This window comes from Pan paniscus, chromosome 1, assembly GCF_029289425.2.
Source record: "Pan paniscus chromosome 1, NHGRI_mPanPan1-v2.0_pri, whole genome shotgun sequence".
In the NCBI taxonomy this organism is placed as follows: Eukaryota; Metazoa; Chordata; class Mammalia; order Primates; family Hominidae; genus Pan; species Pan paniscus.
In genome coordinates, this window is record NC_073249.2 from 69,949,586 (window position 1) to 69,976,051 (window position 26,466).

General features: G+C 50.6%; 1 protein-coding gene across 5 annotated transcripts; it reads right to left on the minus strand.

Annotated features, from left to right (window-relative positions):
* Positions 1-1,666: 1,666 nt before the first annotated feature.
* Positions 1,667-13,021, minus strand: LOC100994085 (protein FAM163A). Of its 5 annotated transcripts, XM_034941584.3 has the most exons (6): positions 12,896-13,021; positions 10,770-10,861; positions 7,023-7,115; positions 6,551-6,572; positions 5,495-5,609; positions 1,667-4,906 (listed from the first exon to the last, which is right to left on the minus strand). In XM_034941584.3, the coding sequence occupies exons 5-6, from the start codon at positions 5,585-5,587 to the stop codon at positions 4,496-4,498; spliced, it is 504 nt and encodes a 167-aa protein (XP_034797475.1). In that variant the 5' UTR covers positions 5,588-5,609; positions 6,551-6,572; positions 7,023-7,115; positions 10,770-10,861; positions 12,896-13,021; the 3' UTR covers positions 1,667-4,495. The 5 variants fall into 5 exon arrangements, with proteins under 5 accessions (XP_034797475.1, XP_034797458.1, XP_063459760.1 ...); XM_034941567.3 differs by lacking the exon at positions 7,023-7,115; XM_063603690.1 differs by lacking the exon at positions 7,023-7,115 and having other exon boundaries at positions 5,495-5,909.
* Positions 13,022-26,466: the final 13,445 nt, after the last annotated feature.

Here is a 26,466-nt window from a genome sequence, read left to right on the forward strand (position 1 = left end):
CTATCCCAGGAGTCTCAGTCTTAGGTAGTTTGGCGATCTTCTCCTGTAAATCATCAATAGTCCCTGAACAGCACTTGTAAACTTGAGCGTAGAAAACTGGGTGAGATGTTTTTATGGTGAAAGAAGCTTCTCCTTGAAGTCCCCGCAGAAGCCCCAGGGGCAGAGTGACATGGACAGGTTTTGGGGATGTGGGCTGAATGATGCCATTATGGGGCTGCTGGAATCTGGGGTGCCAGAGCTGTTGGTTGGAAAGCCCCCGGGTATGAGGGCAATGTGCCACTTTGACGACAGCCTCTGCCTCCAACTTTTTTGGGCCTGAACAGTGCAGAGGATGAAAACTTCTCACCCAGCTTTCTACATTCAAGTTTACAAGTGCTGCTCAGGAGCCACTGATTATTTCCAGGGGAAGATCACCAAACCGCCTAAGGCCGAGACTCCCAGGATAGCGCAGCATGCCCCGGAGTCCCCCAGCTCTATTTGCTCAGAACTCAGAAAGAAAACAGCCCACACTCCTTGAACTTCAGGCACTGATGGAGGCATTTTCCAAAGAACAGTGACAAGGACAGCCAGCACCTCTCCTGCATTCCTCAGCCTGACTCAAGCTGCTCTTCCACCCTCCTCCCCAGCTGGAGCTGAGGCTGAAGGCAGTTGAGGGCCACCGGGGAGAAGAGCTGGGTCAGGGCCGTGACTTGCAGCAAGCATGAGGCCAAGCAGATGTGCCGGGTGAGAGGCTGGAGGCCGAGTCCGGGCTGGCTGCCCTGCGGCGGCAAAGGAGATGGCTGGAGGTTGGGATGGGTGCAATGATGAGTGTGCCTCAGGGTCTGGTTTCTGATTCCATAGGACAGCTGTGGTGACAGAGCTGTGGCCAACTGCTCCCTGGGCCGAGGCTGAAGGAAGCTGTGCTCCCACTGGTGCTAGGGAAGGCTGCTGCAGGGCTGGAGGCCTGGGTGCTGGACTGCTGGGGCGGGCTGCCTGCTGCACCTCCAAGCTGCAGTCAGGGCTCGCCCTGAGGCGCTGAGGTGGAGAGAGAGCAGCTCTCTCGTACACACCCATGTGCACAAGCGCAGGCACACACACACACACACACACACACAAGACGTTCTCACTTCATCCCCGAATTCTCCCTCCTACACACAAAGCTAGTTCCCAGTTCTCCAGTCCCCCTTCATCCCTCTCCACTTCTGTAGTCTCTGCTGGGCTGCACTGGGGATCTGGTCCCAATTGCCCTCTCTTCCCTTGCTGCCCCTGTAACAAAGGGCTGGCCATGTGACATGATCTCCTCAGGCTTCAGAGAAGTGATTTTACCCTGAGCTACACAGGCAGGAAGACCACCAGCCTGGAAGGTGTGTGTGCAGGGTTGGGAAGAGGGGAAGGGCAGGTAGCAGGGGCCAAGGCCTGGGTTGCCCCACAGGGAAACTCACTATCCTCAGCAGGGCCCTTCAGCCACTTTCCCAACAAACAGCAAATCTCCGCCGACTGAACTCTGACTGAGGCAATGGGGGCATGCCAGGCAACAAGGTGGAGGTTTGCTACCGTGGGAGCAGGGAGAGCGTGGAACACAGACGCTCTGGATGTTGAAGAGGAGGCTTCACCCTTAAATCCACACCAACAGCCCCCTTCACTTCCCCCGGTGAAGAACGAAGGACCCTGTGGGATTTCTACTTCAAATCTCTCATTTATTCTGACATCCACTCGGTTATGACTCCAAGTTATCAAAGATGCAAGACAAGAAGTCTAGAGCAGGAGTGGTGAAGTGGAGGTGGAGAAAGACGGCGGAGAGGGCTGTGTTCCTGGCCCCTCCTTCTCTTCCAATTTAGGGCACCGTTTGAAAAGTGTACAAATAGTGTCCCTTAGCACAGACTAGACAGCAGAAAAGGACAGTGCAGTTGAGTGGGGGAAGCTTCCTTTTCCACAGGGTGGGGCCCTGCGGCTGCAGCGGGCAGGCAGGCAATCTCGAGCCTGGTTGGAGACCGTGCCCTGAGCAGTGTGGGCTGTGTGGGGAAGAGCTGGGGCCCACCATCTCTCCAGCGCCCCAAACCCAGATTCTGATTTTTGGGGCTAGCAGGGCTTAGCTAGGAAAGCAGTAGGAGGGAGGGGATTGCACAGGACGCTTACACTCAGGGACCCCATCGATCAGGGGCAAGAAGCGGGTGATGGTTAACTGGGTCTTGATTTTTACAAAGGCAGGACGTACAAATGATGTTATTTCTGGCAAGGAGGACATGGCTGCTGTGGTTGATTGGCTGTGGAATTCCAGGGGAGCAAGGCACTAGGAAGTGGGGAACGCTGCCAGGCCCAGCAGCTCATCAGGAGCTTGCACTTGGCCCAGTTAGGGCTGGCCGTGGGACGGGTTTGTTGAAGCTGCTGCCGCCATAAGCTGCCCCTCTGCACCAGGAGACAGATCCCATTACCCCACCTACAGCTGCTTCCTGGTACAAGAGAAGAGTTACCATTTGAAGTGACTCCACAGGAGAGTCTGACAAACATGTTTGCTTTTCACTGACAATTAAAATTGTTTTGCTGCTAATCTTGTTTTATTGTGGTCTTTCATCCATCAGCAAGCATCCCTGCACGCAAGATCAGAGTTGGGTAAATACATCCAGACCCTGCCAGGATTAGGGCAAGAGGGAGTGGTCTGGGCCGGCAGATCTTTTTCGGAAATTCTCACTTCTTGGAGCACTAAAGGGTTGTTAGTCTATCTGGGCAAGCCTCGTTTCCCTGGAGAAAATGGAGTCTCAGAGATTAGTGACTGGTCCTAGAGCTAATGAGTGACCAAAGTGTGACCAGAGCCCAGGTCTGCTTCTCAACCCAGGGCACTTTGATTCCAGATTGAGATGTAAGGTGACAGGTGCCTTAATAGTGGCGCAAAAGATGTGCATTCCCCTCTTCCTCCCTCCCCGCTCCCTGCTCCCCCAGCGGCACCCTGACCTTCCTCTAATGCAGAATCAAGATTTCAGCAGGGGGGCCAGCCCTTTCCCTGCCCCACCCTCCTCGAATTCAGTGACTCAGGAGTGGGAAGGGGGTTAGCTATGCCCTTAGAAGGGGGCCAGCTTCTGCAGAGGCCACTGGAAAACTCATCAGGATTCTCACTCACAAAGCCACTGCCACATTCTAAGTAGGAAGTCGGAGTTGGAAATGAGGCTGGTGTGAGACACAATAAACGGCTCATCGCCAGGAAACTGGGGAGTAGGGCGGCCAAGGGAGGGCGGCGAGCGTGGAATCCCAAGGCTAAGTCACGTCCCTCCCATCCTCAGGACTGGGCTGTTGCTCTGGTGAGATGAATGAAGATCCTGCTCCACGGCGTCACGGGTGGATGCTCACGTAGAATGCCGGGCTCTGGGGGACTTGACGTGGTTTCAGCCGCTGCAGCATCGCCCCACAGAGATTCTGTGCTCTTCCTGTTCACCAGCCCGCTGTCTGCCATGGGGATTGGTCACGTTAACCACCTTTCGTTCAAGCTGTTTGGGGATCAGACTTTTCCTTCTCTGGTACATGGGAGACCTTTCCTCTCTGCAGCTCCTGAATGTACAAAGCCCCTGGTGCCTACCCGTGGTTACTGGTGTGTGTGTGTGTGTGTGTGCGCGCGCGTGCGTACACCTGGGAACGGTTATGCACACCCTCACAGGACTGCATCCACGCAAGCTACTCGGCGTGGTGGGCTGGGCTGAGAGACAGTCAGCTGGTCTCTTTGCTGAGCTACCGGAAGTCGGCTAACAAAAATGAAAAAACTTCTCCAGCAGGGGGCGCTGGTTCCTAAGTCAGAGAAAGGATTTCGGGGAACACAAGGTTAGACACTTTCTGGTGCAGTCCCCACGAGCCACCTTAGGCTTTAAAGTCAACTTGACACGTCCCACGAGGAAGGGGGCAGGTGAGATGTGATACGTTCAGGAATCAACGTCCCTACGGGAGAAGCTACAGTGACAGCAGTAGCTATGGTAACCAGCGTACAAAGCTGGGCTGTGAACTAGCTGTTGGATTCGTTTCAGCAAGCGCGTCCTGAAGCAGTGCCGTTGACGCCCCGCCCCTCGTTTCTCCAATGCTGGAATTGTAGCTCTCACTTCTCTCCTTGCCCTCTGTCCCCTTTTCCTAGGCACGGATGCTTCATCTCCCGAGGACCCTGGAGGCCTCCCGAGCCTTTGCTGAGCTTTCCCTGGTGCTCCTTTTTGCAGTCCAGCGAATCCAGGGCACTGGGGCACACTGCAAGGGGTTGTGGTGGTGCTGGGGCTGCCAGAGGAGTGTCCCAACCAAGAAACTGGCGAAGCTGCAGACTCGACCTAGCAGTCCCCCACCTCTGGCCCACAGAGTTGGAGCCAGGCCCTGTCTTGGTTCTCAATGCACTCAAAAGCTTAAATCCTAGTAAACCCTCCACTGCGGAGCGAGAAAAGCCAAAGAAACAGAGACAACCCATGTGGGGCTGTTGGAGGGTCATTCATCACCCTCATGGCCCCCGCCAGGGCAGCAGTGTGGGTGTGTGTGCGGGTCGGGGTGGAAGGATTTACACGTCTGTACTAACAGCCCTTGGATTGGTGAAGGCCTCACGCCCAGAGCCTGGCCAGGTCACCGGGTAACTCTGGGGTGCTGCCAATTTGAGGGATGGGGGTCCCCCCTCTTTGTAGTATGTGGGAGCAAAGGAGAGCCTCTCGCCTCCACCCCCATTGGGCACCATGTCAGCCGTCCGTATGTAAAAGGGGGAGCTGTATGGGGAGCAGGTAGTGCAGTGGCTCGCGGCCACCCCACAGGGCTGGCTGCAGGGCTCGCCGGTGAGAGGCGCCAGGCTGCCTCTGCCGTCCAGGGCTTGGGAGCTGCAGGCATTGCAGGTGGGGCCTCTGGGATGCGTGGGAAGGTCGTGCTCCCGCTCCTCCTCCTCGTCTGCATCCTCGGTTCCGCTCTTCTTGCAGCAGTAATACTGTGCGGAAGGGCAGAGGGATGCCTGAGAGGGTGAATACTCCCCCCGCCCCACGCATTTTTGAGCGTGCACAGGTGCCCCTGTCCCCTGCTCCATGGAGAACCTAGTGCCAGGCACTGAACCCCAGGGGCCTGCTCCACAAGTTTCTAATCCCAGCTTTGCAAGGCCAGTACTGCTTTCCTTTTCCCCTCCCACCACTCCTCGCAGTAACTCCAGGCTGTAGTTGAGCGGGGCAGGGACACACACATCATATTGAGGACAGGGCTGGAGCTGCTGGCGGCAGCTTTCAGAGCCTCCCCCGAATGGTGCTCTTCCCACGCTCCTGAAATCTCAGAGGTGCAGGAGACACAACCCAATGACCCCGTATCTTCCCAGCACACTTTCTGTGTGCTCTGAGTGGGCAGGCTGGGGGGCACTTAGCTCCCTTCCGACCAGCCCCAACTCCCATCCTCCTTGACTTAGGCCTGCTACATTCCATGGCTTTGGGCTCTGTGGGTCCTGAAGTCGGCCTCCAGTTTCTGCCCCCATAATGAAAAAGAGGTTTGCTGGTGGCCTGGCAGCCTCTGGCTACGGGTCCCGGGGACTGACCTGGAGCCTGCAGTAGCACAGGACGGCAATGATGCAGAGGAGGATCACCGTAGCTAGGATTCCGCCAGTGATCACAACCGTTCCCGCTGTCATCCGCCCGGCGCCCCATCAAACTCTGCAAAGATGTGCGGAGGGCTGAGGACCAGCTGTGGCTGCAGCCCTGGGCTGGGCCGGGGGGAGTCTTCCTGGAACTGCCCCGAGGCTGGGGCAGGGGGCCTGAGAGCAGCAGGTGCCGGGAGGGCCAGGCCCCAGGGGTTTCCTGAAGGCTGAGGACGACTGTGGCTCCAGACTGGGCCAGCCTAAGTGGGCGAAGTTGGGTACCCAGTTTCAAAAAGTTCTCACGATCTTTCCCCTTTGGTGCTCTTCTCGCCTTTCCTCTCCCGTCACACCCTTCTTAGCTCCCGCTTCTGCGTGGCTGCAGACACAGAGGAACAGCTGCCGCTGATTGCGGGGCTCCTCCCTGTGTGGCATCATGCTAAGCACCCCCACGCATCTTACCACATCCTCGCGATAACCCTTCGGGGCAGTTATTAGCTATCCCTACACGCATGCTGAACGGGGCTGCGAATAATTTGGCTGCAATTCCACCCAGCCCGTTCATCCCAAAGGCTGTGCTCTTGATCCCCGCCCTCTTGGCACACACCCCAGTGGTCCCTGAGCCTTTGGCCCGGGCTGGCGGGGAAGGGGCCAAATCTCGAAAACACCAGGTGGCTCTTCTCTGGCTCAAACCAGCACTTCTTTTAGGGGTATCTCTCTTCTCCTTCAAACCCTCCTGGAAAACAAAGGCAAGGCGAGCCCAGAGGGAGTGGTGTGTGGCATTCTGGGCCCTGGAAGGCTGTGGCCAAGCTGGGGAGACTGGTCCTGGCTTCTGAGGCTGAATGAACAGGACAGAGGCAAGCTCTGGGCATGAGGCTGTCATGGCTTCAGACAGATTCTCCTTTTAGGTCAGTGAATGGGGATTTCTGAGCCTCCCAGGTGCATTGGGACCAAGGGGCAGGAGGGTGGGGAATGGGAACTTGGCATCTTGGAGATGGAAAAATGACTATGATCACTTACATTCAGTAAAGGGAACGGTGACCTGCAAGACAACAGAAAGGACAGAGATGTTGGAATAAGAGAGTTACTCACTGAAAAAGGCCAGAAGGGTTAGATGATTCCCAGCCAACCCTCATTTTGCTTTCTTCGCTGTGTGGCATATCATCAGTGAGCCCACAGACCCCAAGTCCAGGTCTCCAGCTGGGTCTCCAGCTGCTAGTAGATAGACATTTCAGTGGATGTCCCAGTGGTCATCTCAAACTCAGTTATGACAGGTTAAAGTCACCACCCTGCTCTCCAAATGGACTCCTCGCCTCCGACCTGTCTCTGTTGGTGGCTCCACCAGAGCTGCCCCGAAGGGCTTTGCAAATTGTTTATTACTCAAAGGGCAAGTGGGGCTACAACCCAACTGCACTGTGCTCACAAAGCTATGCACCCTGGTGTGTTCACCAGGTAAAAGGGGTACCTTTATCTCTTTACCCAAAGATATCACCTGTCCACCACTGTCCTCTTAGAGGGCTGCACCTGCCCGGCAGCGTGGCTCCAAATCCACTCCCGCTCTGTGGACCAGCAGCGTGGGCATCACCTGGGAGCACCATTAGAAAGATAGCATCTCAGGCCCCCCACAGGCCTAATGAGTCAGAGTTTGCATTTTAACAAGGTCTCAATTGAGTAGGTTGCACATTAGAGTTTGACAAGCCCATGGGACATTCCCCCAGCTGCCCAGAATTTAAACTCCTCAAATTCTTCTTTGGCTACCCCAGTCTTCTGTCCCCCACACCAGTGAAGACTCATCACCTCTCAAGCTGCACTGGCATAATGGTTTCCTAACAAACCTTCCCAGTTTTGTCTCTGAGTACCCTTCCTGCCACCAGCTGTTAAGCCTTCCTTCATACCCCTGGGCCTTTCTGTGACTCTCATGCACCACATTGCCTGCAGGATACATTTATCTGCCCATAAACTTTTAGAGACAGCTTCAAAGACATTGCCATCCCCCACGTTCCTGCACACTTACCCTATTTATCTTTCCCTCCTCACCTCCCTTTCTTCCGCTTACGTGATCCACTGCCCCATCATGCAGTCCCACTGTTCTTTTTTTTGGAGACAGAGTCTCACTCTGTCCCTCAGTCTGGAGTGCAGTGGCACAATCTTGGCTCACTGCAACCTCTGTCTGCTGGGTTCCAGTGATTCTCGTGCCTCAGCCTCCCGAGTAGCTGGGATTACAGACGTGCAACCCCACACCGGACTAATTTTTGTATTTTCAGTAGAAACGGGGTTTCACCATGTTGGCCAGGCTGGTCTCAAACTCCTGACCACCCACCAAGGTGGGTGATCCACCCGTCTTGGCCTCCCAAAGTGCTGGGATTACAAGTGTGAGCCATAGTCCTACAGTTCTTAAGCAGCTTATTGCCTAGTGATGAAAAGATATGGGGCAAACCTTAGGATACAGTGTGAGACTCGCAGCCACAGAATTGCAGACCAGAGTTGCGGAACCTAGAGTGGGGCAGCTACTGACTGAGGGGAGATGCTCCACTGCAGGTGTTGTATTGAGCTGAATCCTAAAAGCTGAGTGAAAGCTTATCCAGTAGACAAGGTGGGGAGGGCAGAATGAACAGTCCAGGGGTGTGAGAAAACAGTTCCAGGAACTGCGAGGGATCTGGCGAGGCTGGGACAGGCCAGGGCAGGCATGCAGCTGCAGAGGCTGCAACCCGGTCAAGGAATCCAGATGAACTCTCTTGGAGACCCTGGGGGTTTCCTGACGGGGCTTTTGACAGGGGAGCGTGTGGTCTTTCTTTTTCCATCTGTTTAAATCCTGCCCATCCTTCAAGGTTCTGAGAAGCCTCCCCTGACTGCCCCAGCCCTGAAGCTCTCTCACTTCTGGGCTCCTATTGCAATGCCCTTCATGGTTTGCTCTTCAAATCCCGCTTGGTGGGATGAGAGTCAACTTTTCATGTGGGAACATCTTGACTCCTCCACTATATTATAAGTCCTCTGGGATCAAGGGTTGTGTCTTACACGGTCTCCTATCCCCTGCAGCCTTATACACCATGCCTGACACATAAAAGCTCACTGTTTAGCTTGTCACAGCCCTGGCAGTTATGACTCTGACAGACCACCAGGGGGCAGCAAGCTGTACCTCTCAGCTCAATCCCATCTGCAGACTTGAGCGTCACTGTTTGAGACCACTTTGATTTTGCCCAGGTGCATGGTGGGCCATGCTTCAGGGGTTTCTTGGGGCATCTGGAGGCGGGGTCAGATGAATCTCAGTGTGGGGAAGGCTTAGGCACTTTCACTACAGCACCACTTCATCCCCTCACCACTTCCCTGCATATTCGTCGCTGAGGGCTGCTTATGGACAGAGAGGTCTAGGAGTGACCTGAAGCTGGGGAGGCAGCAGTGATCCACCCCACAGACAGGCTTGGACTAGTGTTCCAGGATGTGCCAAGCCTATTTTAGGAGACAGGGAATTATGGAGAAGCCGTATAAGAACAGTGCCCTCCCTCCTCCCTGCCCCTGTGCTGGGCCACCCCTCTTTCAGGACCACGCAGGCTGTGCACAGCAATGGCCTGGACATCGGGGGCATGGCAGTGTGGGCAGAGCTGGGGTTCTCAAGGCCCAGGTTCGAGGATCACCTGTGCCACTGAGCAGCTACCCCATATTGGAAAATGACCTTCTTTCTCACTTGTAAAGCAAAGATGAACAAAACACTCAGCTCTCACATTCCTCTCACGTCTCCCTTGCCAGTAGGATTGCGAGGAATCGTAACCAAGGCTCGCCTCTCTTCCTCTGAATTCTCAAGTGTGACTGTGAGGAAAGAGGGGGATGGGTGTGAGAGCTCTTTGTAAACTAGAAAAGACCCCACAAACATGGTTTTGGGGTGCCTTGACATGTTGTGGCTGTTTAGGTCTGGCCTTAAAATCATAAGCCAGAAAGGGACATGTACAGGGTATGAGACGAACTAATCAGCTCTCAACCAGTTTCCCTGAAGGCCCAGTACTAATGGAAAAAAAAATTTTTTTTTGAGACAGGGTCTTGCTCTGTCGCCCAGGTTGGAGTGCAGTGCTGCAATCTCGGCTCACTGCAGCCTCAACCTCCAGGGCCCAAGCGATCCTCCCACCTCAGCCTCCCAAGTAGCTGGGACCAAAGGCATGTGCTACCACGGCTGGCTAATTTCTGTACTAATGGTACAGTTTAGCATTTAAATTCCCACATTCAGTGGCTCTCTATGATTTCAGGAGGGCTCATTGTCTCTTTGCAACTAGATGCAAATGCTGGCAATAACTCCTTACACCCAAACAGCAGCCTACAGTTTACAAAGTGCTCCATTTATGCTCTCTTATGGCAGGCAGGCTCTGAGATGGCCCAAGTGGTCACTGCCTCCTGGCAGTCATGCCCTTGTGTACTCCCCTCCCCTGAGTATGGGTGTGGCCTGTGACTTGCTTTAACCAATCGAAAACAGCATGGGTAATGGGATGTCACTTCTGTGAATAGATTATATAAGATTCAGACTATTCTCTTGCTAGCCATTCTCTCTGATAGTTTTGATACTGAAAGTTGCCATGTTGGGGAAGAAACCTAGGGTGGCCTCTGGCCAATTCCTGGCTGGGGACTGAGGCCCTCAATCCAGCCTCCCAAAAGGAACTGAACAGCCACATACTTGAGAGATGAAGTGGATCCTTCTCCAGTTGACCTTTGGGATGAATTGACAACCCCAGCTGAGACCTTGAGGCAGCGGGTCAACCAGCCACATCTGGACTCCTGACCCACAGAAACTGAGAATCACTGTGTGTTGTTTTAAGCTGCTGAGTTTGTGGTAGTTTGTGACGCAGCAAAAGATAACAAATACATTCTTGAATCTTACAAAAGCCCCAGCAATGCTGGAGGAGAAGCGAGACCATTAAGTCATTTGCCTAAAGTCATAGGATAACAAGTGCCTGAGTCAGGGCCCACGGGCCAGTGCTGTGGAGTTTCTAACACACCAGCTGCCTCCTGAGGTGTCCTGAGGACAGGAGAAAGAGGTCCCTATGTTCCCACCCAGGTCTCAGCAGGTCTAGGGCAGAACGACTCAGTGGTGGCCAAGTCAGGGAATGGGGGTAGCCAAAGAGGACAAACCTGCTGTCCACTAAAGAATCCTAAGGGCCTTCCCTCTGTGACCAGGACTTGCTGAAGCTCCTTCCCCACTGGTGGCCCAGACACCCTCCCCCAGAGGAAAAGGGAGTGGCCCGTGCCTTACACTTACGTGAAACAGCTGGAGCAGCAGTGACTCAGTCACGCGGGCTACACCTGAGCAGACAGCAGTTGGGGGTACGTCATGGCCAAGGGCATCAGTCCCTGCCAGAGAAGGGAAGGCTCATGAGAGCTGGACAGGGAGGCTGAGGACAGACAGGCTCCTGCTGGCCCCCAGTTGTGACCCCATGCCTCTAGAGTGGGAGTCTTTCCAGGGGTTTGCTTCTTGAGGTGAACTTCTACAGCTGCCTTGGTTTCCGAGGCCCCAGCCTAAGAACCTGAGGACAGACCTGTAAGGTTACACCTATCCCAGCTTTGTCTCCTTCCCTCTGTGCTGCTGCTGGAAGCCTGTGCCCAGGGCAGCAGCAGGATGCTGGGCACATGTCTGGGAGGTGACGGTGAGTGGGGCAGGGTGCTCGGCTGGCTTTCTCCTGCTCCACTGGAAGATTCGGATCTGTGCCCAGTGGATGCGTCCTTGTTGCCTGCATACTGACCCTGCTCTTAACATACCTCTTTCCCAGCCCCTTCCCCACCGTTTCCCGGGCCTATTTTTCCCAGTGCCTGGGCTGCACACTTCCTTCCCCTACTCCAATACCCTGACTTCTATCAGGCCAAAGATGGCGACTGGACAGCCAGATGAGCAAGTTCAGGCTGCTGCGCTGATGGTGGAGGGGGAGGCAGGGCCCTCCCGAGACATCCAGGAATCCAGGGTAGGCTAATTTTTGGGGGTCTCTTTACATTCTTTCATTTGTTTATTCATTTAACCAATCAATCTAACCCAGGACGGTGTTGATCTTTTTTTTTTTTTTTTTTTTTTGAGACACAGTCTTGCTCTGTCACTCAGGGTGGAGTGCCACTGCAACCTCGGCCTCCCGGGTTCAAGCTATTCTCCCACCTCAGCCTCCCAAGTAGCTGGTACTACAGGCACGTGCCACCGTGCCCGGCTATTTTGTGTTTTTAGTAGAGATGGGGTTTCACCACGTTGGCCAGGCTGGTCTCAAACTCTTGACCTTAAGTGATCCTCCCACCTTGGCCTCCCAAAGTGCTGGGATTACAGGCTTGAACCACTGTGCCCAGCCAGGACAGTGTTGATCTTTAAATAACCACTCAACATTATTCGGAAGAGTCTGGACCCTACACTGAGAGAAGGAGGGAGAGGAGGGATGCCCTGTGGGGGTGATGCTTGGCCCCGGCTCAGAGGAGGAAAGGCCCCCCTGGGTGGGGGATGTTTGTATTGGGGAGGAAACCCAGCCATTAACCACATCCACAGAGCCACCTTCCCAAGGGGACAGTGCTAACCACCTCCAGGTTCTCACCCTCGGCCAGAAACTGGAGGTCAAAGGACAGACATTAGCATGATGCCTCACGGACTGGGGCTGTCTGAGCCCAGCAGCTCTCAGGGGCAGAGCCCTGGGGAAAGCTGAGAAGGAGGCAGAGTGACTGCGTGACAGAACAGCCCTGTCCCCATATCACCTCTCTCCTAGATCTAGGCCTTCCTACACTCTCCCAGCTCCTGCCTTGGACATTCTGGGCACTTAGGCTTTCTTTTCTCCAAGATGTTCTCACTCACATTAACCTGTGATGTAGAGTTTAATGTGACTGGGTATCACAGTGGGGCTCTTGCTGCACGAGTTCTGAGAGGGCAAAGGATAGAAATCAGAAGGTGAAAGTGAGTCTGGGGCAGGGCCCTCTGCCCCTGGCTGTGCACAGACTGTACAATGGGAATGTAAAAACATCTGTCTCAGGATCCGTGGATGCTTTCACCCACTTTATAAAATACATATAGGACCATAACTTGGTGAAGATTTGCTGAGGAGATTTCCATGGTGAGAGGGGTTGCTGAGCTATGTATCCCAAGGGAGGAGAGCTCTGGGGCTGGCTGTCTTGAGTCAATATTGTGTAAGTGTCAACAGGGAGAAGACCTGTACTGAAGAGGCTGCAGGCGGCCTCCAGATGCCCAGAGGCTGAGCAAGGGTTTGCAAAAGGTTCCTGGAAGAGAGATGCAGTGCTTGAGTGGGTGAAGGGAACTTCGGAAGAGAGGGGTCCAGCCCAGCAGGGAACCCCAGGAGAGCCCACAAAAACATTTCCAAAAGCAGGAGCCAGTTTTAACTTTGTCCAAGCTCTCTAACCAGTAAGAACCTCGAATTTCAATCCCGGCCAGTGGTAAAACAGCAGCTCCTGGGCAGGTGGTAGGGAAGAGAGAACAGGGCGGTGTAGACAGCAGAGGGACGTGTGGGGGCCCACCTCAGGTGCTTCCAGCTTGAGCAAAGAGAAACTGGAAGAAAGGAGAAAAACAATGCGGTCAGAGTAAGAGTGTTTCATTACTCATGATTATTATGCATTCCTTTCTTTTTTTTTTTTGAGACGGAGTTTCGGGAGTTTTGCTCTGTTGCCCAGGCTCGAGTGAAGTGGCACAATCTCAGCTCACTGCAACCTCTGCCCCCCCGGGTTAAAGCGATTAATGCTGGCTTTAAGGCAGGATGCCTCAGCCTCTCAAGTAGCTCAGATTATAGGCGCCCACCACCACCCCCGGCTAATTTTTGTATTTTTAGTAGAAATGGGGTTTCACCGTGTTGTCCAGGCTGGTCTCAAACTCCTGACCTCAGGTGATCCACCTGCCTCAGCCTCCCAAAGTACTAGGATTACAGGCGTGAGCCACCATGCCCGGCCTATGATGCATTCTAATGTCTGAGTGGACTGTATCTATAACTTACAGTAACTATAAGGCTATCACCAAAGACTGGATGAAAAAGCAATGGGATCGGGCCAAGTCTTTTTTCTAGGGGCAGGAGAAGATTTCTCCCACTGAATATACATTTTAAAGTAAAGGGACATTTGAAGAAAAAAAAATTAAGTTGCTTTTTGAGCATAAATCACGCAAAGTGCTTGTTACTTACAGAAAAATGATCCATGGAAATGTAAGGACTCCCGTGTCTTTTTAAAAAACTTTTATTTTAGGTTTGGGGATACAAGTGCAGGTTTGTCACACAGGTAAACTCATGTCATGGGGGTTTGTTGTGCAGATTATTTCATCAGCCAGGTATTAAGCCTAGTGCCCAATAGTTATTTTTTTCTGCCCCCTCCCTCCTCTCACCCTCCACCCTTAATTAGGCCCCAGTATGCATTGTTCCCTCTCTGTGTTCATGGGCTCTCATCATTTAGCTCCCACTTATATGTGAGAACATGTGGTCTTTGGCTTTCTGTGCCTGTGTGAGTTTGCTAAGAATAATGGCCTCCAGCTCCATCCGTGTTCCCGCAAAAGACAAGATCTTGTTCTTCTTTATGGCTGCATAGTATTCCATGGTGTATATGTACCACATTTTCTTTATCCAGTCTGTCACTGATGAGCATTTAGGTTGATTCCATGTCTTTGCTATTGTAAACAGTGCTGCAGTGAACACATGTGTGCATGTGTCTTTACGATAGAATGATTTACAATATCTTTATTTTCCAGATGATGAAACCAAGTTCAAACAGGACAAATGACTTGTTTAACACACACAGCAAGGCAGAGATGGCATTGTAGAGGTCCCAGGCCAGGGCCCTTCCATTTGATATTGTCTCTCCTTCCAGAAGATATGCATTTATTTCATCAGGAGCCAGGGTGTCCCCTGAAGTAGGGTTTCTCAAACTGGCTTGAGGGTAACAATTACCTGAGCCACGTATTAAAAAATGGAGACTCCAGAGTTACTGAAGCAGCATGTACAGGGTGGGGCCCAGGAATCTATATTCTTAGCAGATGTGAGCCTTACCATCTGGCCCTTTGGAAAATGATGCAAGCAGAAACTTCTCTGGGAGGATTTCAATCTGGAGGCAGCAGGGGAGGGGAGTGATCTTGCAGAGCCTGTGGCATCATCTGGTGCCCATGACAAGACAAGAGTGGCTCTGGGTTCTTCTTAGGCTTCCCCCTCCTCCTGCCGCCTGGCCTGGAGGCAAGCAGGCCAGGGGGCAGGAGGAGGGGGAAGCCTAAGAAGAACCAAAGGCATGTGGCATTAGCCTGGGTGGGGATGGAGCCAATAAAGTGGTCAGAATGGGGGGCCTGGTTGGGTGCGGTGGCTCATGCCTGTAATCCTAACACTTTGGGAGGCCGAGGCGGGTGGATCATGAGGTCAGGAGTTTGAGACCAGCCTGGCCAAGATGGTAAAATCCTGTCTCTATTAAAAACACAAAAATTAGCCGGGCGTGGTAGCACGTGCCTGTAATCCCAGCTACTCAAGAGGCTGAGGCAGGAGAATTGCTTGAACCCGGGAGGTGGAGGTTGCAGTGAGCCGAGATTGCGCCATTGCACTCCAGCCTGGGCAACAAGAGCAAAACTCTGTCTTAAAATAAAAAAGAAAAAAAAAATGGGGGCCTTAAAGGCCATTTGTCTAGTAGAGGCTGGAGTTGGGCACTAAAAGCCACCCTGATAGAATGTGCTGGGAAATGGGTCTCTCACTCCCCACGATACCAGGGGTCTCTGCTGTATCTGAAGGTTCCCTGTTCTCAGTGACTTCAGCCTCACTGAAGCAGGGTCACCTCGCCTCACTGCCTGGATGAATGCTGGCAGGAAACGCCAGCTGCGGCTGGCCCCAGCACATGTAATTAACCATCGACTGCCCCCTGCTCCTTGCTCGGCCCCCTTAGGAGCACAAGTTAATTGAGTGGGGCCTAAGCACCGGCTGATCTTAATTTCTCTGATGCAGTTAAGCCTTCTCTAATCATTTATTAACTTATGAAATTGACACAGCAGGTTAGCAGTCCCAGAGAAGAAGAAGTTTTTTTCCCTGTTACCTGTCTTCCTGGATGGCAATCCTCAGGCAAGGCTGGAAGAAGGAAATGGGGAAGGGATTCCCTTTACTTTGATTGTATATATGCCCATTACAAAGTCCTGACCCCCAGGATGAGGGTTTGAAGAACTGGTGACTACATGGGTTCTTTTACCCCAGATGGGTAACTACAGCAGCAAAGAGATGTGCACTGTTTGAGAAGGGGTCTCTCTAGGAGATACAAGACTCTTGCAAATCATCAAGAAAAGACCCCCAAGAACGCCAGTGTAACAGTAGGCAATGGCAGGTGGTTTACCCTAAAGGCTCACAAGAAAGAGATGCACCAACTCATTATTAATTCAAGAAATGCAAGCTGAAGCCACAATGAGCTATCACTTTTTACCTTTGGATTGGCAAAAGTCAGGAGCAGGATAATGCCAAGCATTGGTGCAGATGTGGGTATACAGGAGCACTGGTGGTGGGTGTAGCTGGGGCAGCCACTGAGGGAGTGACCTGGTACCACTTAGTCATAGCAAGTACACACATGGCCCATGAAACAGCAATTCTGCTCCTGGTTTGATGTCCCTGAAATTTCTTAACACAGCCATAAGGTGTCACATGTGAAGATGTTTGTTACCGTTGCTGGGCTGTTTATGACGGCGGGGACCTGGAGGCAACCTCAGTGATCATCACCGAGGAGTGGACCCGTAAACTCAGGTAGATGCTATCACGGAGGATATGCACCTGCTGAAAGCAGAGGACCAGATGTGGCACCGCAACACACAGCAACGAGGAGAAAGCTTAGCACAGTGCTAAGAGAAACAGCGAAACAAAACAAAACAACCAAGCATGAGAGTCATAAGAATTCTGCTCACATGCATTTAAACTACAAGCATACAGATCCACAATCCACATGTTCAAGAACACATACCAAAAAATGAATACACATTATGGCTGCCTATGGAAGAAGGTAAATGAAAGTGAGAGTGAGAATAAACATCAATAAGATGTGACAGATCTTGCACAGACCAATGATCATGATACTGTTCTATGATCTGAAGAATATAGTTAACTTAGTCTTCTGCATCTGAAGTCCAAGTCAAACAAAAAGAGAAAAGAAAGGAGGCTTTCACTTCCCCCAGGGAGCCTTCCAGGATTGACTAAATGCTGCACATTTTTGTTTGGCCTTCCTAAGGCCTATTTGTCCTCTGGTATTGGCATTTATTGATACACGGGTATCCTGTGGGTATATTTTGCTTTCTCCTTTACAGTTTAGACCATTTAGGGGCACAGACTTGGAATCACGTGTCTTTGTTAAGCTCCACTCCAGCCACCTGCCTGGTATCTGCACATTCTGGATGCTGGAATGACCAGGTCTAAGGCGGAAGTTGCTTTGCACAGAGTGCTGTCCCCACACAGAGCCTTCCATCCTGCTGTGCTCTGCTGTGCACAGTGGAAAAACCACTAGGCCAGGAGTTCCAAGATTTGGGTTTAAACCCTATTTTCTGCACTTATTACCTGGGTGACTTTGGACAATTAATGATCTCCTTGAGGCTCATCTGCAAAACGGAGATAAATAATACACCTTTCTCTACAGGGTGAGGATTACCTGGGAAAATGGGGGGAGGGTGATCTTTAAAAACACACTGCCTTCTAAAGAGGGCTGTTGTTGTCCCAAGAGCCTCAGGGTCCCTGCAGTTAGCCCTTTGAGCTGCTCACAGGAGAGATGTCTCCATGCTCACTCATCCCTGGGTGAGTCTGGCTGTGCTGAGGTTTGGGAGTGGGCCTTGGAGAGCTGTGTGGGTGTGGGGTGGTGGGCAGATCAGGGACGGTGGGGTGAGGAAGAGAGATGAGCCCTGAAAACCAGCTGAGGCTCGGGGGTTCCACTGGGTCTCCCGGCCAGTTAAAAATCCCAGCAGTCAGACACTGCAAAAGGCTTCCAGGAATTGGGAGGTGTCTTATTTAATTCCAAGTGTTTGTGTTGGTGTCTCCTCAATGTGAGTGATATTTTTCTTCTCTGTGGCAATCCAATATGCATCCAGATGTGCCTATCTGGGTGCATATCCATAGTACACAGAAGACACTCACAGCAAGAATTCAGTGGAGGGAGAAGTTTGGAGCCAGGGGTGACCATGAGAACAGCAGTCCTCAGAACAGAGTTTGGGTTTCCGCTGAGCCCTATAATGGGGGCTTGAGCAAGTCCTATGTAGATCCTGCAGAACGTGTGACCCCAGCTCATATTTGAGTCATGCCTGAGCTAATGCATGTGAAAATGAGTTTGTTATTCCTCTTCTCTTCCATTCCATCCTTGATGGGCTGCTCAGAACAGAACATGAACCTCAGGCTCCTGATCATGACCTTGACTGGACCTTGTCTGGCTGGGCCTTTGTGTCTCAGCATCCTTGTGGAAACTCTGTTATTCCCCTCATTTATCCTTCATCTACTACTTACTGAGCACTAAGGAAAATGCCTGGCATGGATCCCAGCGCGAGGGACACAAGATGAGAGGCAGAGTCCCCTCAAGGAGCTCACAGGAGGGGACGCGGAGAGAAAACATGGCCTGTCCTCTGGTTTCAGGACCCCCAGTGTCCAGTCCACCTGTGGAAGGCCTGGGGGTGACTCTGCAGTCTCTGTCAGACCACCATGGTCTAACATGGCTTGGAGTGCACAGACACCCCAGAGTAGGCATATCCATCAGGCTTGTTCAGTGCTTGGGGTTACAAATAAATATTTGCTGCAGATAAACAGAGGTGCCCTGCTCCTCCCAGCCAAGGGCTGTCTTAGAGGTGCTGCCTACATCCTGGATGCCTGTCAAGGGCAAGGCTGAGCGTACCCCTTCCCTGATTCGGGCGACACAAAACAGGCTGCTCTGCATGTTTTTTTCAGCAAAAACTGTGCTGATAATGGAAGAAGAGTAGGCACAGGTGTGTCGGAACCCCTGCACTGGCAGAGCCTGAGAACCTGGCTGTGGGCCCCTTGGGCTGGGGAGGGGCTGTGACTTTGGTCTAAAGCCCCACAGCACACTGTTTCATGTCTGCCTTACTCACCAGTGAATCTTTAGCCCTAGAACATAGTAGATGCTCAATAGATACCTGTCGAATGCAGGAACTAGTGTATAGAGCATGCCATGTTTATTGGAAGTCTTCCTTGCCACCATCCCCCACACTGTCCACGTGTCTCTGCTGCAGAGTGTCACACAGCACCTCAAGCTCCACCTGCCACAGCTCCCAGCCTTTTCTGATCCTTCCAGGCCTCTCTTCCTGAGAACCTCAGTTTTGCCTATAGTCCATATGACACAATTGGGACTTAGTTATGTGTCATTTTACACGAGTGTGGGCAATTTTATGCAGATAATGCTAGTCTCTGGAGCTCCTGAAGTTCTGATCACAGGTCTGTCTGCTCTGCTTCAGAGAGGCCAGTGCTGAGGCCAGTAAACCTATTAAGGGTTTGGTTCACGTTGGACTTGGTTTTGTTTCTGTTTCTGCCTTTCCTAACAATGTTCATTAACAGTTTAGAGAGTTTTCCTATGCTTCATCTTGTTTGTCTCCTAGGCATGGCAGATTTTGATTTCTCTTACTTTACAGAAAATATTAAGTTTAGGAAGGCCAAGTGATTTGGCCACAGTCACATGACTATTTCCGGGACAGCCTGCTGCCACTCTTCTTCCATGACCAGAGTCGTTCTTGCTATGCACGGAACATGCCGAGCGGCCCATCTCCATGCCACCCTGGCTCTTCTAACCCCACAGTCAGTACTCTTTCCTGGCCTATGAAAGCAGCCTGAATTATTGGCCATTCACAGGAGGCATGAGGACACCATGGCCTAGCCCAGTGTCGTGGGATAGGGCTTCACATTTCACAAGTCTGTTGTGTTGCACTTTATGGCTTGGATTTCTCCCTATCTGTCCTTGATTGTTTAGAGGGTGTTCTGAGATTCCCTATGCAGCAGGCCTGCAGCTCAGTGCCTGCTAAACAGACTTGCTAGGCAAGGCAGAAGCATCTATAGGGCTTGTTTCACTTCTTTAGTGAGATGTCAGCAGACTGGAAGAAATCCAGTAAGAACACAGGCCACTGAAGGGACAGAGAGCTTGATTTCTGAGGCAGATGGAGATAAGGAGGGTCACTGCATTAGGCTGACAAGAGGGCCAGAGGGAGCTAGCTGTAAAGACTGGCCATGGAGCCCAGAGTCCTCACACTCAGGGTGGCAGGAAGCGGGAGGCTTGCAAAGGGGTTTCCAAGAGGGGCAGGATTGAACTAGGTTGATTAAATTATACCAAAGAAACTTTAGACCAAGTCCAAGATGAATCTCACAGAAGGATATACACAAGTGCAACAGGGAGATTTGGAAGCTGTGTCCACCCACATCGTGCAGGGAGGCTTGGGGAACATTTTTGAGCTGCTCTCCTCTCCTTTCCTCCATCCCAGAGGGCCTGGCCTATTCATCTCGCCAGTCGGGTCTGACTGGGCCAGACTAAGGCTTGTCTAGAGTGGGACAAGGCAGCTTCTGGGGTAGGAGACCTTAAAAAGCATGTTAGGGTAAATCCAGAATCCTCAATCACATCAGACAAATATTCTAAAATGGGCAAAAGTGCCCCGAGGAGGACTGTGAAAAGCCCAGGGGCAGGTGATAAGGTGAAAGCGGCAGCAGGCCTGCTGAGTGTGCGCGTGGTGGCAGGGCTGCACTGAAGCCACTGGAGGGGCCGTCCAGAGGCAGCTCCTGAAACAAGAGGAGACACCAGGGGAACCCCACGGGGCAAGCCCCGTGTGAGACACAGTGGAGCCTGCAAAGGAAGGATCCCACTGGATCAGAATAAAACAATGCCCTCAGCCACACGGACGGGAACTTCCACCCTCACTTAGAGAGCTGGAATGGGACATTCACATCTAAACACACGCCTTATATTCTTCTTTTTTTTTTTTTGAGATGGAGTCTGGCCCAGGCTGGAGTACAGTGGCGTGATCTCAGCTCACTGCAACCTCCACTTCCCAGGCTCAAGCGATTCTTGTGTATCAGCCACCCGAGTAGCTGGGATTACAGGTACCTGCCACCATGCCTGGCTAGTTTTTGTATTTTTAGTAGAGACGGGGTTTCGCCATGTTAGCCAGGCTGGTTTCAAACTCCTGAGCTCAGACAATCCACCCGCCTCGGCCTCCCAAAGTGCTGAGATTACAGGTGTGAGCCACTGCGCCCGGCCATGCCTTATATTCTTAATAGTTATACACACACATGCTCAAGTCAACTGCACATCAACACATATGGTTCCTATTCCACATAGGGGTTTAGTAATTCTCAACTCATTCTTTGGGTGTCTTTGTGAAGGTCCAAGTAAACCTTCTAGAAGTTGGCCTTGTTGACTATTAGAATCAGTATTCTGAGAGAGCAAAACTAAGGAAACAGAAACCTCCGTTTAGATTTTTTTAATTGACAGATAAAAATTATATATATATAGATAAAGATGATGTACAACATGACACTTTAATATAGGTACACATTGTAGAATGGCTAAATCAAGCTAGTTATATGCATGACCTCACATACTTTGTTTTTTTAAGGTAAGAACACTTAAAATGTACTCTCTTGGCAATTTTCAAGTATATAATATATTGCTGGGAACTATAGTCTCCAGCCTGCACAATAGAGGTCTTGAACTTATTCCGCCTGTCTTGACAAGTCTTATTTCCCTTTTTTTTGAGACAGAGTTTCGCTCTTGTTGCCTGGGCTGGCGTGAGTGCAGTGGCGTGATCTTGGCTCACTGCAACCTCTGCCTCCCAGGTTCAAGCGATTCTCCTGCCTCAGCCTCCCAAGTAGCTGGGATTACAAGCATGTGCCACCATGCCCAGCTAATTTTTTGTATTTTTAGTAGAGACGAGGTTTCACCACGTTGGCCAGGCTGGTCTCGAACTCCTGACTTCAAGTGATCTGCCCGCCTCGGCCTCCCAAAGTGCTGGGACCACAGGTGTGAGCCATCGCACCTGGCAAATCTTATTTCTATCTGAGAAACACACTCTGACTTCTCTGCAGGGGGCAGTCCTGCGATGGCTCTGAGAGCTGAATCATTATCACTTTGCACCCTGTAGCTGGGGTGAGGCAGGATGTGCTGATTCTAAACTGCAGCTTCTCACTCTTCCCCAGAAGTGGAGGTGAAAGTGGGCAGGAGCCCCCGTGTCATACATAGGCCTGTGAGCTAAAGGGGTGAGAACTGCATGTGGTAGCTAACCCATGGGGGAAGACTCCAGAATGGATGATCCAGGTAAGCCTGCTATCCTAGAGAACAGTTTAGGAAGGTTAGCAAGAGGGCAACTTCTCAAGTGTTCTATGTAACAGAAAAACACAGTAGGTTAAGATACAGTGTCTACAGCCTTTCCCTTCTTCTGCTTTCTGCTAAACGGTGTCCACCAGCTCATCTTGTGGGCTGCGCAGACTTGGGGTAAAAGGTAAGTTGGGAGGTACCCTGCTGTTTGGGTTTATATGTTAGAAAGGTCAGAGTAGCCAACCTGGATGTACTTAGACAATGAGAGAAGAGGGGGAGATATCAAAAAGCCAGCATGACAGGCGTGTGAGAAGCATCCTGGAGAACCTGCAGGAGGAGGAGACTTTGGGGTCAGCTGCCATCTGTGCAAGATAGAGGGAGAGGTGGAGATGGGGAAAGAGATTTTTTAAAGTTTTAACAATATGTTATGAATGAAATTCCTCCATTTGGAATTTTCCCCAAATCTTCAATAAACATTTTAATCGCTTTCAAAATATGTGACATCAGATTTGAGTCTCTTTAAATGTGACACCTTGAAGAGATGGAGCCCACAGGGCAACTTTTTTTTTCTTTTGTGGGTTGTAATTATAAATGAGAATGACTTGTCCAAAGAAAGTAGGAATTCAGTTGGAAGTATCAGTAACTCTCAGAGATAGAAAGATGCCAATTTAGGTAAAGTTGAGAAGAAATAGATAGATTAGCATTGATGTACATCCCAAATCTTAAGTTTGTGTGTGTGCGTGTGTGTGTGTGTGTGCGTATTATTGAATGTTTCTCTGGAGAAGGGGTACATAGCTTTTGTCAGATATCAGGGAGTTCTGTGACTGCAGAAAAGTCAAGGGCAACAGAATAAGATGATGAATAGAAAGGAAGTAACAGAGGAAGGGAATGGCTAAGGAGACACAGTTGTAAAATAATAATAATAATAATAATAGAGAAAGACTCCTGTCATAGGATCTATAGGCAGAGAAAGGAAGAATAATAAAATTTAAATCAGTAATGAATGGCCAACGCAGGAACTCATTTCCATAAAACCAAGCCAAACTTGGGGAGAGGGGTTAGAAAAAGACAAAAGGAGATAGTGATTTGGTGGGAATCATGAATGATAAACACTCTTCAGAATGTTCCTATTTGGTGGCCTCTCTGGAACCAGCTGCTATTGAGCCCGATTCAGCTTGTGGTCAAGGCCATAGCACTAGCACTGTTGCTGGGACTGTCTTAGCCTAGTTTCTGCTGTTATAAAAGCATATAAGAGACTACATCATTTATGTAGAACAGAAACTTATTTGGCTCATGATTCTGAAGACGGGGGAGTCCAAGAGCATGGCACCAGCATCTGGTGGGGGTCATCCGAAGGCAGAAGGTGAGTGAGCAAGGGAGTGTGGGAGAGCAAGTGAAAATGCAGGCCAATTTATCCTTTTATCAGGAGCCCATTCCCACAATAACAATATGAATCCCTTTACAAAGGCACAGCCCTCATGGCCTAATGGCCTCTTAAAGACCCTACCTCTTAAAGCCGTTACAACGGCAATTAAATTTCCAGCACATGAACTTTTGGGGGACACATTCAAGCCACAGCTGAGTGTAAACTGGCAGAGGTGATTTGAGGGCGATTTGATAGTATGTACCAGAATCAGAAAGATACCTCCACTTTGCCTCAGCCTCCTGAATAGCTGGGGTTATAGGCATGAGCCACCATGCCCGGCTGTTTTATAATGATGTGTCATAAATTGCTTTTTGTCCTCTTTAGGAATCCTCTTTAGATTAATCCTTGCTTTTCAGTAATTCTAGTCACTCTGATAGCCCTCTCCCATCCCCCTTCTTACCACCTTGCCAAGAGTTTGTCGTGTGCATATTTCTCTCTGGGGTTGCTGCTGGCAGGTGGTGGTGGTTAGAGTTCTGTGGTGAGTATGTGGGAAGGAGCCCAGGCCTTGGAGTTGGGAGGCCGAGATTAGATTCATGGCTCAGTGGGACTTTGGATAAGTCACTCAGCCTCTTTGAATTCCCATTTCCTTATCTTCATGCTCTTCCTCCCTTGCACTGTTACACGATTGCATAAATGCCTCCCCTTCAGCATTTCCTCATGACCCAGGGTTCACTCCCATGTAATATCTGTCTGAGCGCCTTGCCAGATGTAAACTCCTCTGATGCAGGGACCCAGCTTCTTTATCTCTGTATCTCCCAGAGCACCTAGCAAAGGACTCCAAACATAGTGTATACTCACATTTGTTAAATCAAAGCCAGACATTAAAAAGCACCACATAAGCCCTCACAAAAGCAGAGGATTACTGTCTTTTTAAAATTAGTGTTGTTATAATGATTTTTGGTTTGCCTAGTTTCATGTTATCGTCAGAATTTCTCAAAGTGTGTCTATCCACTGTGTGCCACAGAGATGCCAGGATGCTAGTTTAAAATCCAGATTCCAGGGAATCCCAAGACACCTGTGGGTGCATCCTGGTAATGTGCATTTTAAGTAGGGTGATTATTCAATTTATTGCCTAACTGGGACACTTGAGTGAATGGGGGTACTATTAATAGTTATGCTGGGACAACTGGCATAAAGCAGGACAGTCACACTCATTTCAAGTATTTCTTTGGACACTCAAGTGTGAGAACTGCTGCCCAATGCTCTAATTTTTTGGTGGTAAGAACCAGTTGTCTTCTCCCCTTTAACTCCTTAAACTGTGCAGCAAAGACAGGCCCCTGAATTGATGGGCTAGGCAGGCAGCTACGGTGCTGCCATTAGGCTGAGCAGAAGCACAGGGTGGCCAAGAGTGTGAGAGTAAGGGCAGCTGCTGCCCTGTGCAAGTCCTGGCCTGGAGTGTCCTCCTGCTACCTTGGAAGATGCTGGCTGTGGCCACTGTGAATGAAGCTGTAAGGGACTGGTGCTGATGTCTTCTCCAGCTGTCTTTCAAGGACCAGGCCCTCTTCACTCACAGATGAGACTTTAAGGGGACAGCAATAACACAAATAATGCCCCATACTCAACAGTGAGGGAGAATACCTACCTGTAAGTCAGAGAGCCCCGGGCCGGCAACAGCCACCCAGCATGTGGTGGCACTCTGCAACCTGGCCAAATGCCCACTGCATCACTGAGGACAGCAACAGGGCCTCCAGATCCTGTGGCAGGGCTATTGCTTCCTTTCAAGAGAACTTGTCTTCTGTTCATTTTGCTTTTTCTTTTAATTCACAATCATGGAAAAGCACCCAGTTCTATCAAAGCCAATTCTAAGACTTTTGAACCAAAGCGAGCTATGACATTACACCTGAAATATGAGTTCCAGACCTATCTCACCAGGATCCCTTGAGCTTTAATAAGACACCCTCTAGAGCTGGGGTTTCACTGTCCCCTAATAGCACTAAACCAGCGGTCCATGGAATCCCTGCATGAGCACGTAAGCTTTTCTCATTTCTGTGCTTCATGCTTTCACCACGCACATACTTTTCCCATGAGACAAGCCCATATGTCACTAGGTAGATAGATGATGAGCCTTCTGATTTGCAGTAAAACTCATAGACTCTTAGAATTTTGGAAAGTATAACCTGCTTTCAAATGAGGTTTTAATTATGCTCTGGCTAAAGAACTGGTTGTGGTGACATATGTGACATGTAGACATATGAGTATGGCCTGCCACTGGGACACACAGAGAAGGGACCGTATCCAGAGAGGGCGTGGGAACACTCACAGCCATGCAGGTGAGCGATGGTTGAAGAAACTGGGGATGTTGAGCCTGCCTAAGAGAAGTTGTCAGAGAAAGGATGGGGGGATAGGCTATGATATCTTTGTCAGATATCTAAAGACCTGTCACTTGAAGGAAAGATTCATTTTATTTTGTATCTCTGTTCCACAAAACTACATGATTCCATGCCTTTTTTTTTTCATGATATTCTCTTCCCCACTAATCCCTCTCAGATGCTACCTTCTTTATGCACCCTTTCTGGGGCAGAACCAGCTGTCCCCTCTTTCAGGATGCCAGCTCCTGTCACACTGTATTTTATTATATATATATATTTTATTATCTGTCTCATCCACTAGAGTATGGGTCCCTTGAGTGCAGGAGCTGGGCACACTTTTCTATCTCAGCACCAAATACAAAGTAGCCCTTTCGTGTATGTTTACAGAATGAATGAATGAAGAAATGACTTTTTGGTAGGGGCGTTTTAGTATGAGCTCTGTGAGGTGATGGAGATCATCAGCTCCATTTTATTGATAGGTAACTAACGAAGGCACACAGAGAAGAGGTGATTTGTCTAAGGTAACACAACTAGTAAGTGGAGGCGCAGACACTAGTTCTCAGGTCTTCCTATGTAAAACTCCAGCCTTTCTGCCATGAGAACAAGTGTGAACGTAAACAGGTAACATTAATAATCAAGTCACTATTTATTGGCACTAATTACATCCCTCGTCACTGAGACTGGGCCTTCTGTTTAAGATATGGAGACCAAAGTCCAGGAGCAGTGGTTCCTGCCTATAATCCCACCACTTTGGGAGGCTAAGCGGGGGTGGATTTCTTGAGCACAGGAGTTTGAGATCAGCCTGGTCAACATAAAGAGACCCAATCTCCACACACACACACACACACACACACACACACACACACACACACACAATCAGATATGGTGGCATGTGTCTGTAGTCCCAGCTACTCAGGAGGCTGAGGCAGGAGGATTGCTTGAGCCCAGAAGTCTGAGGCTGCAGTGATCCATGATCTTGC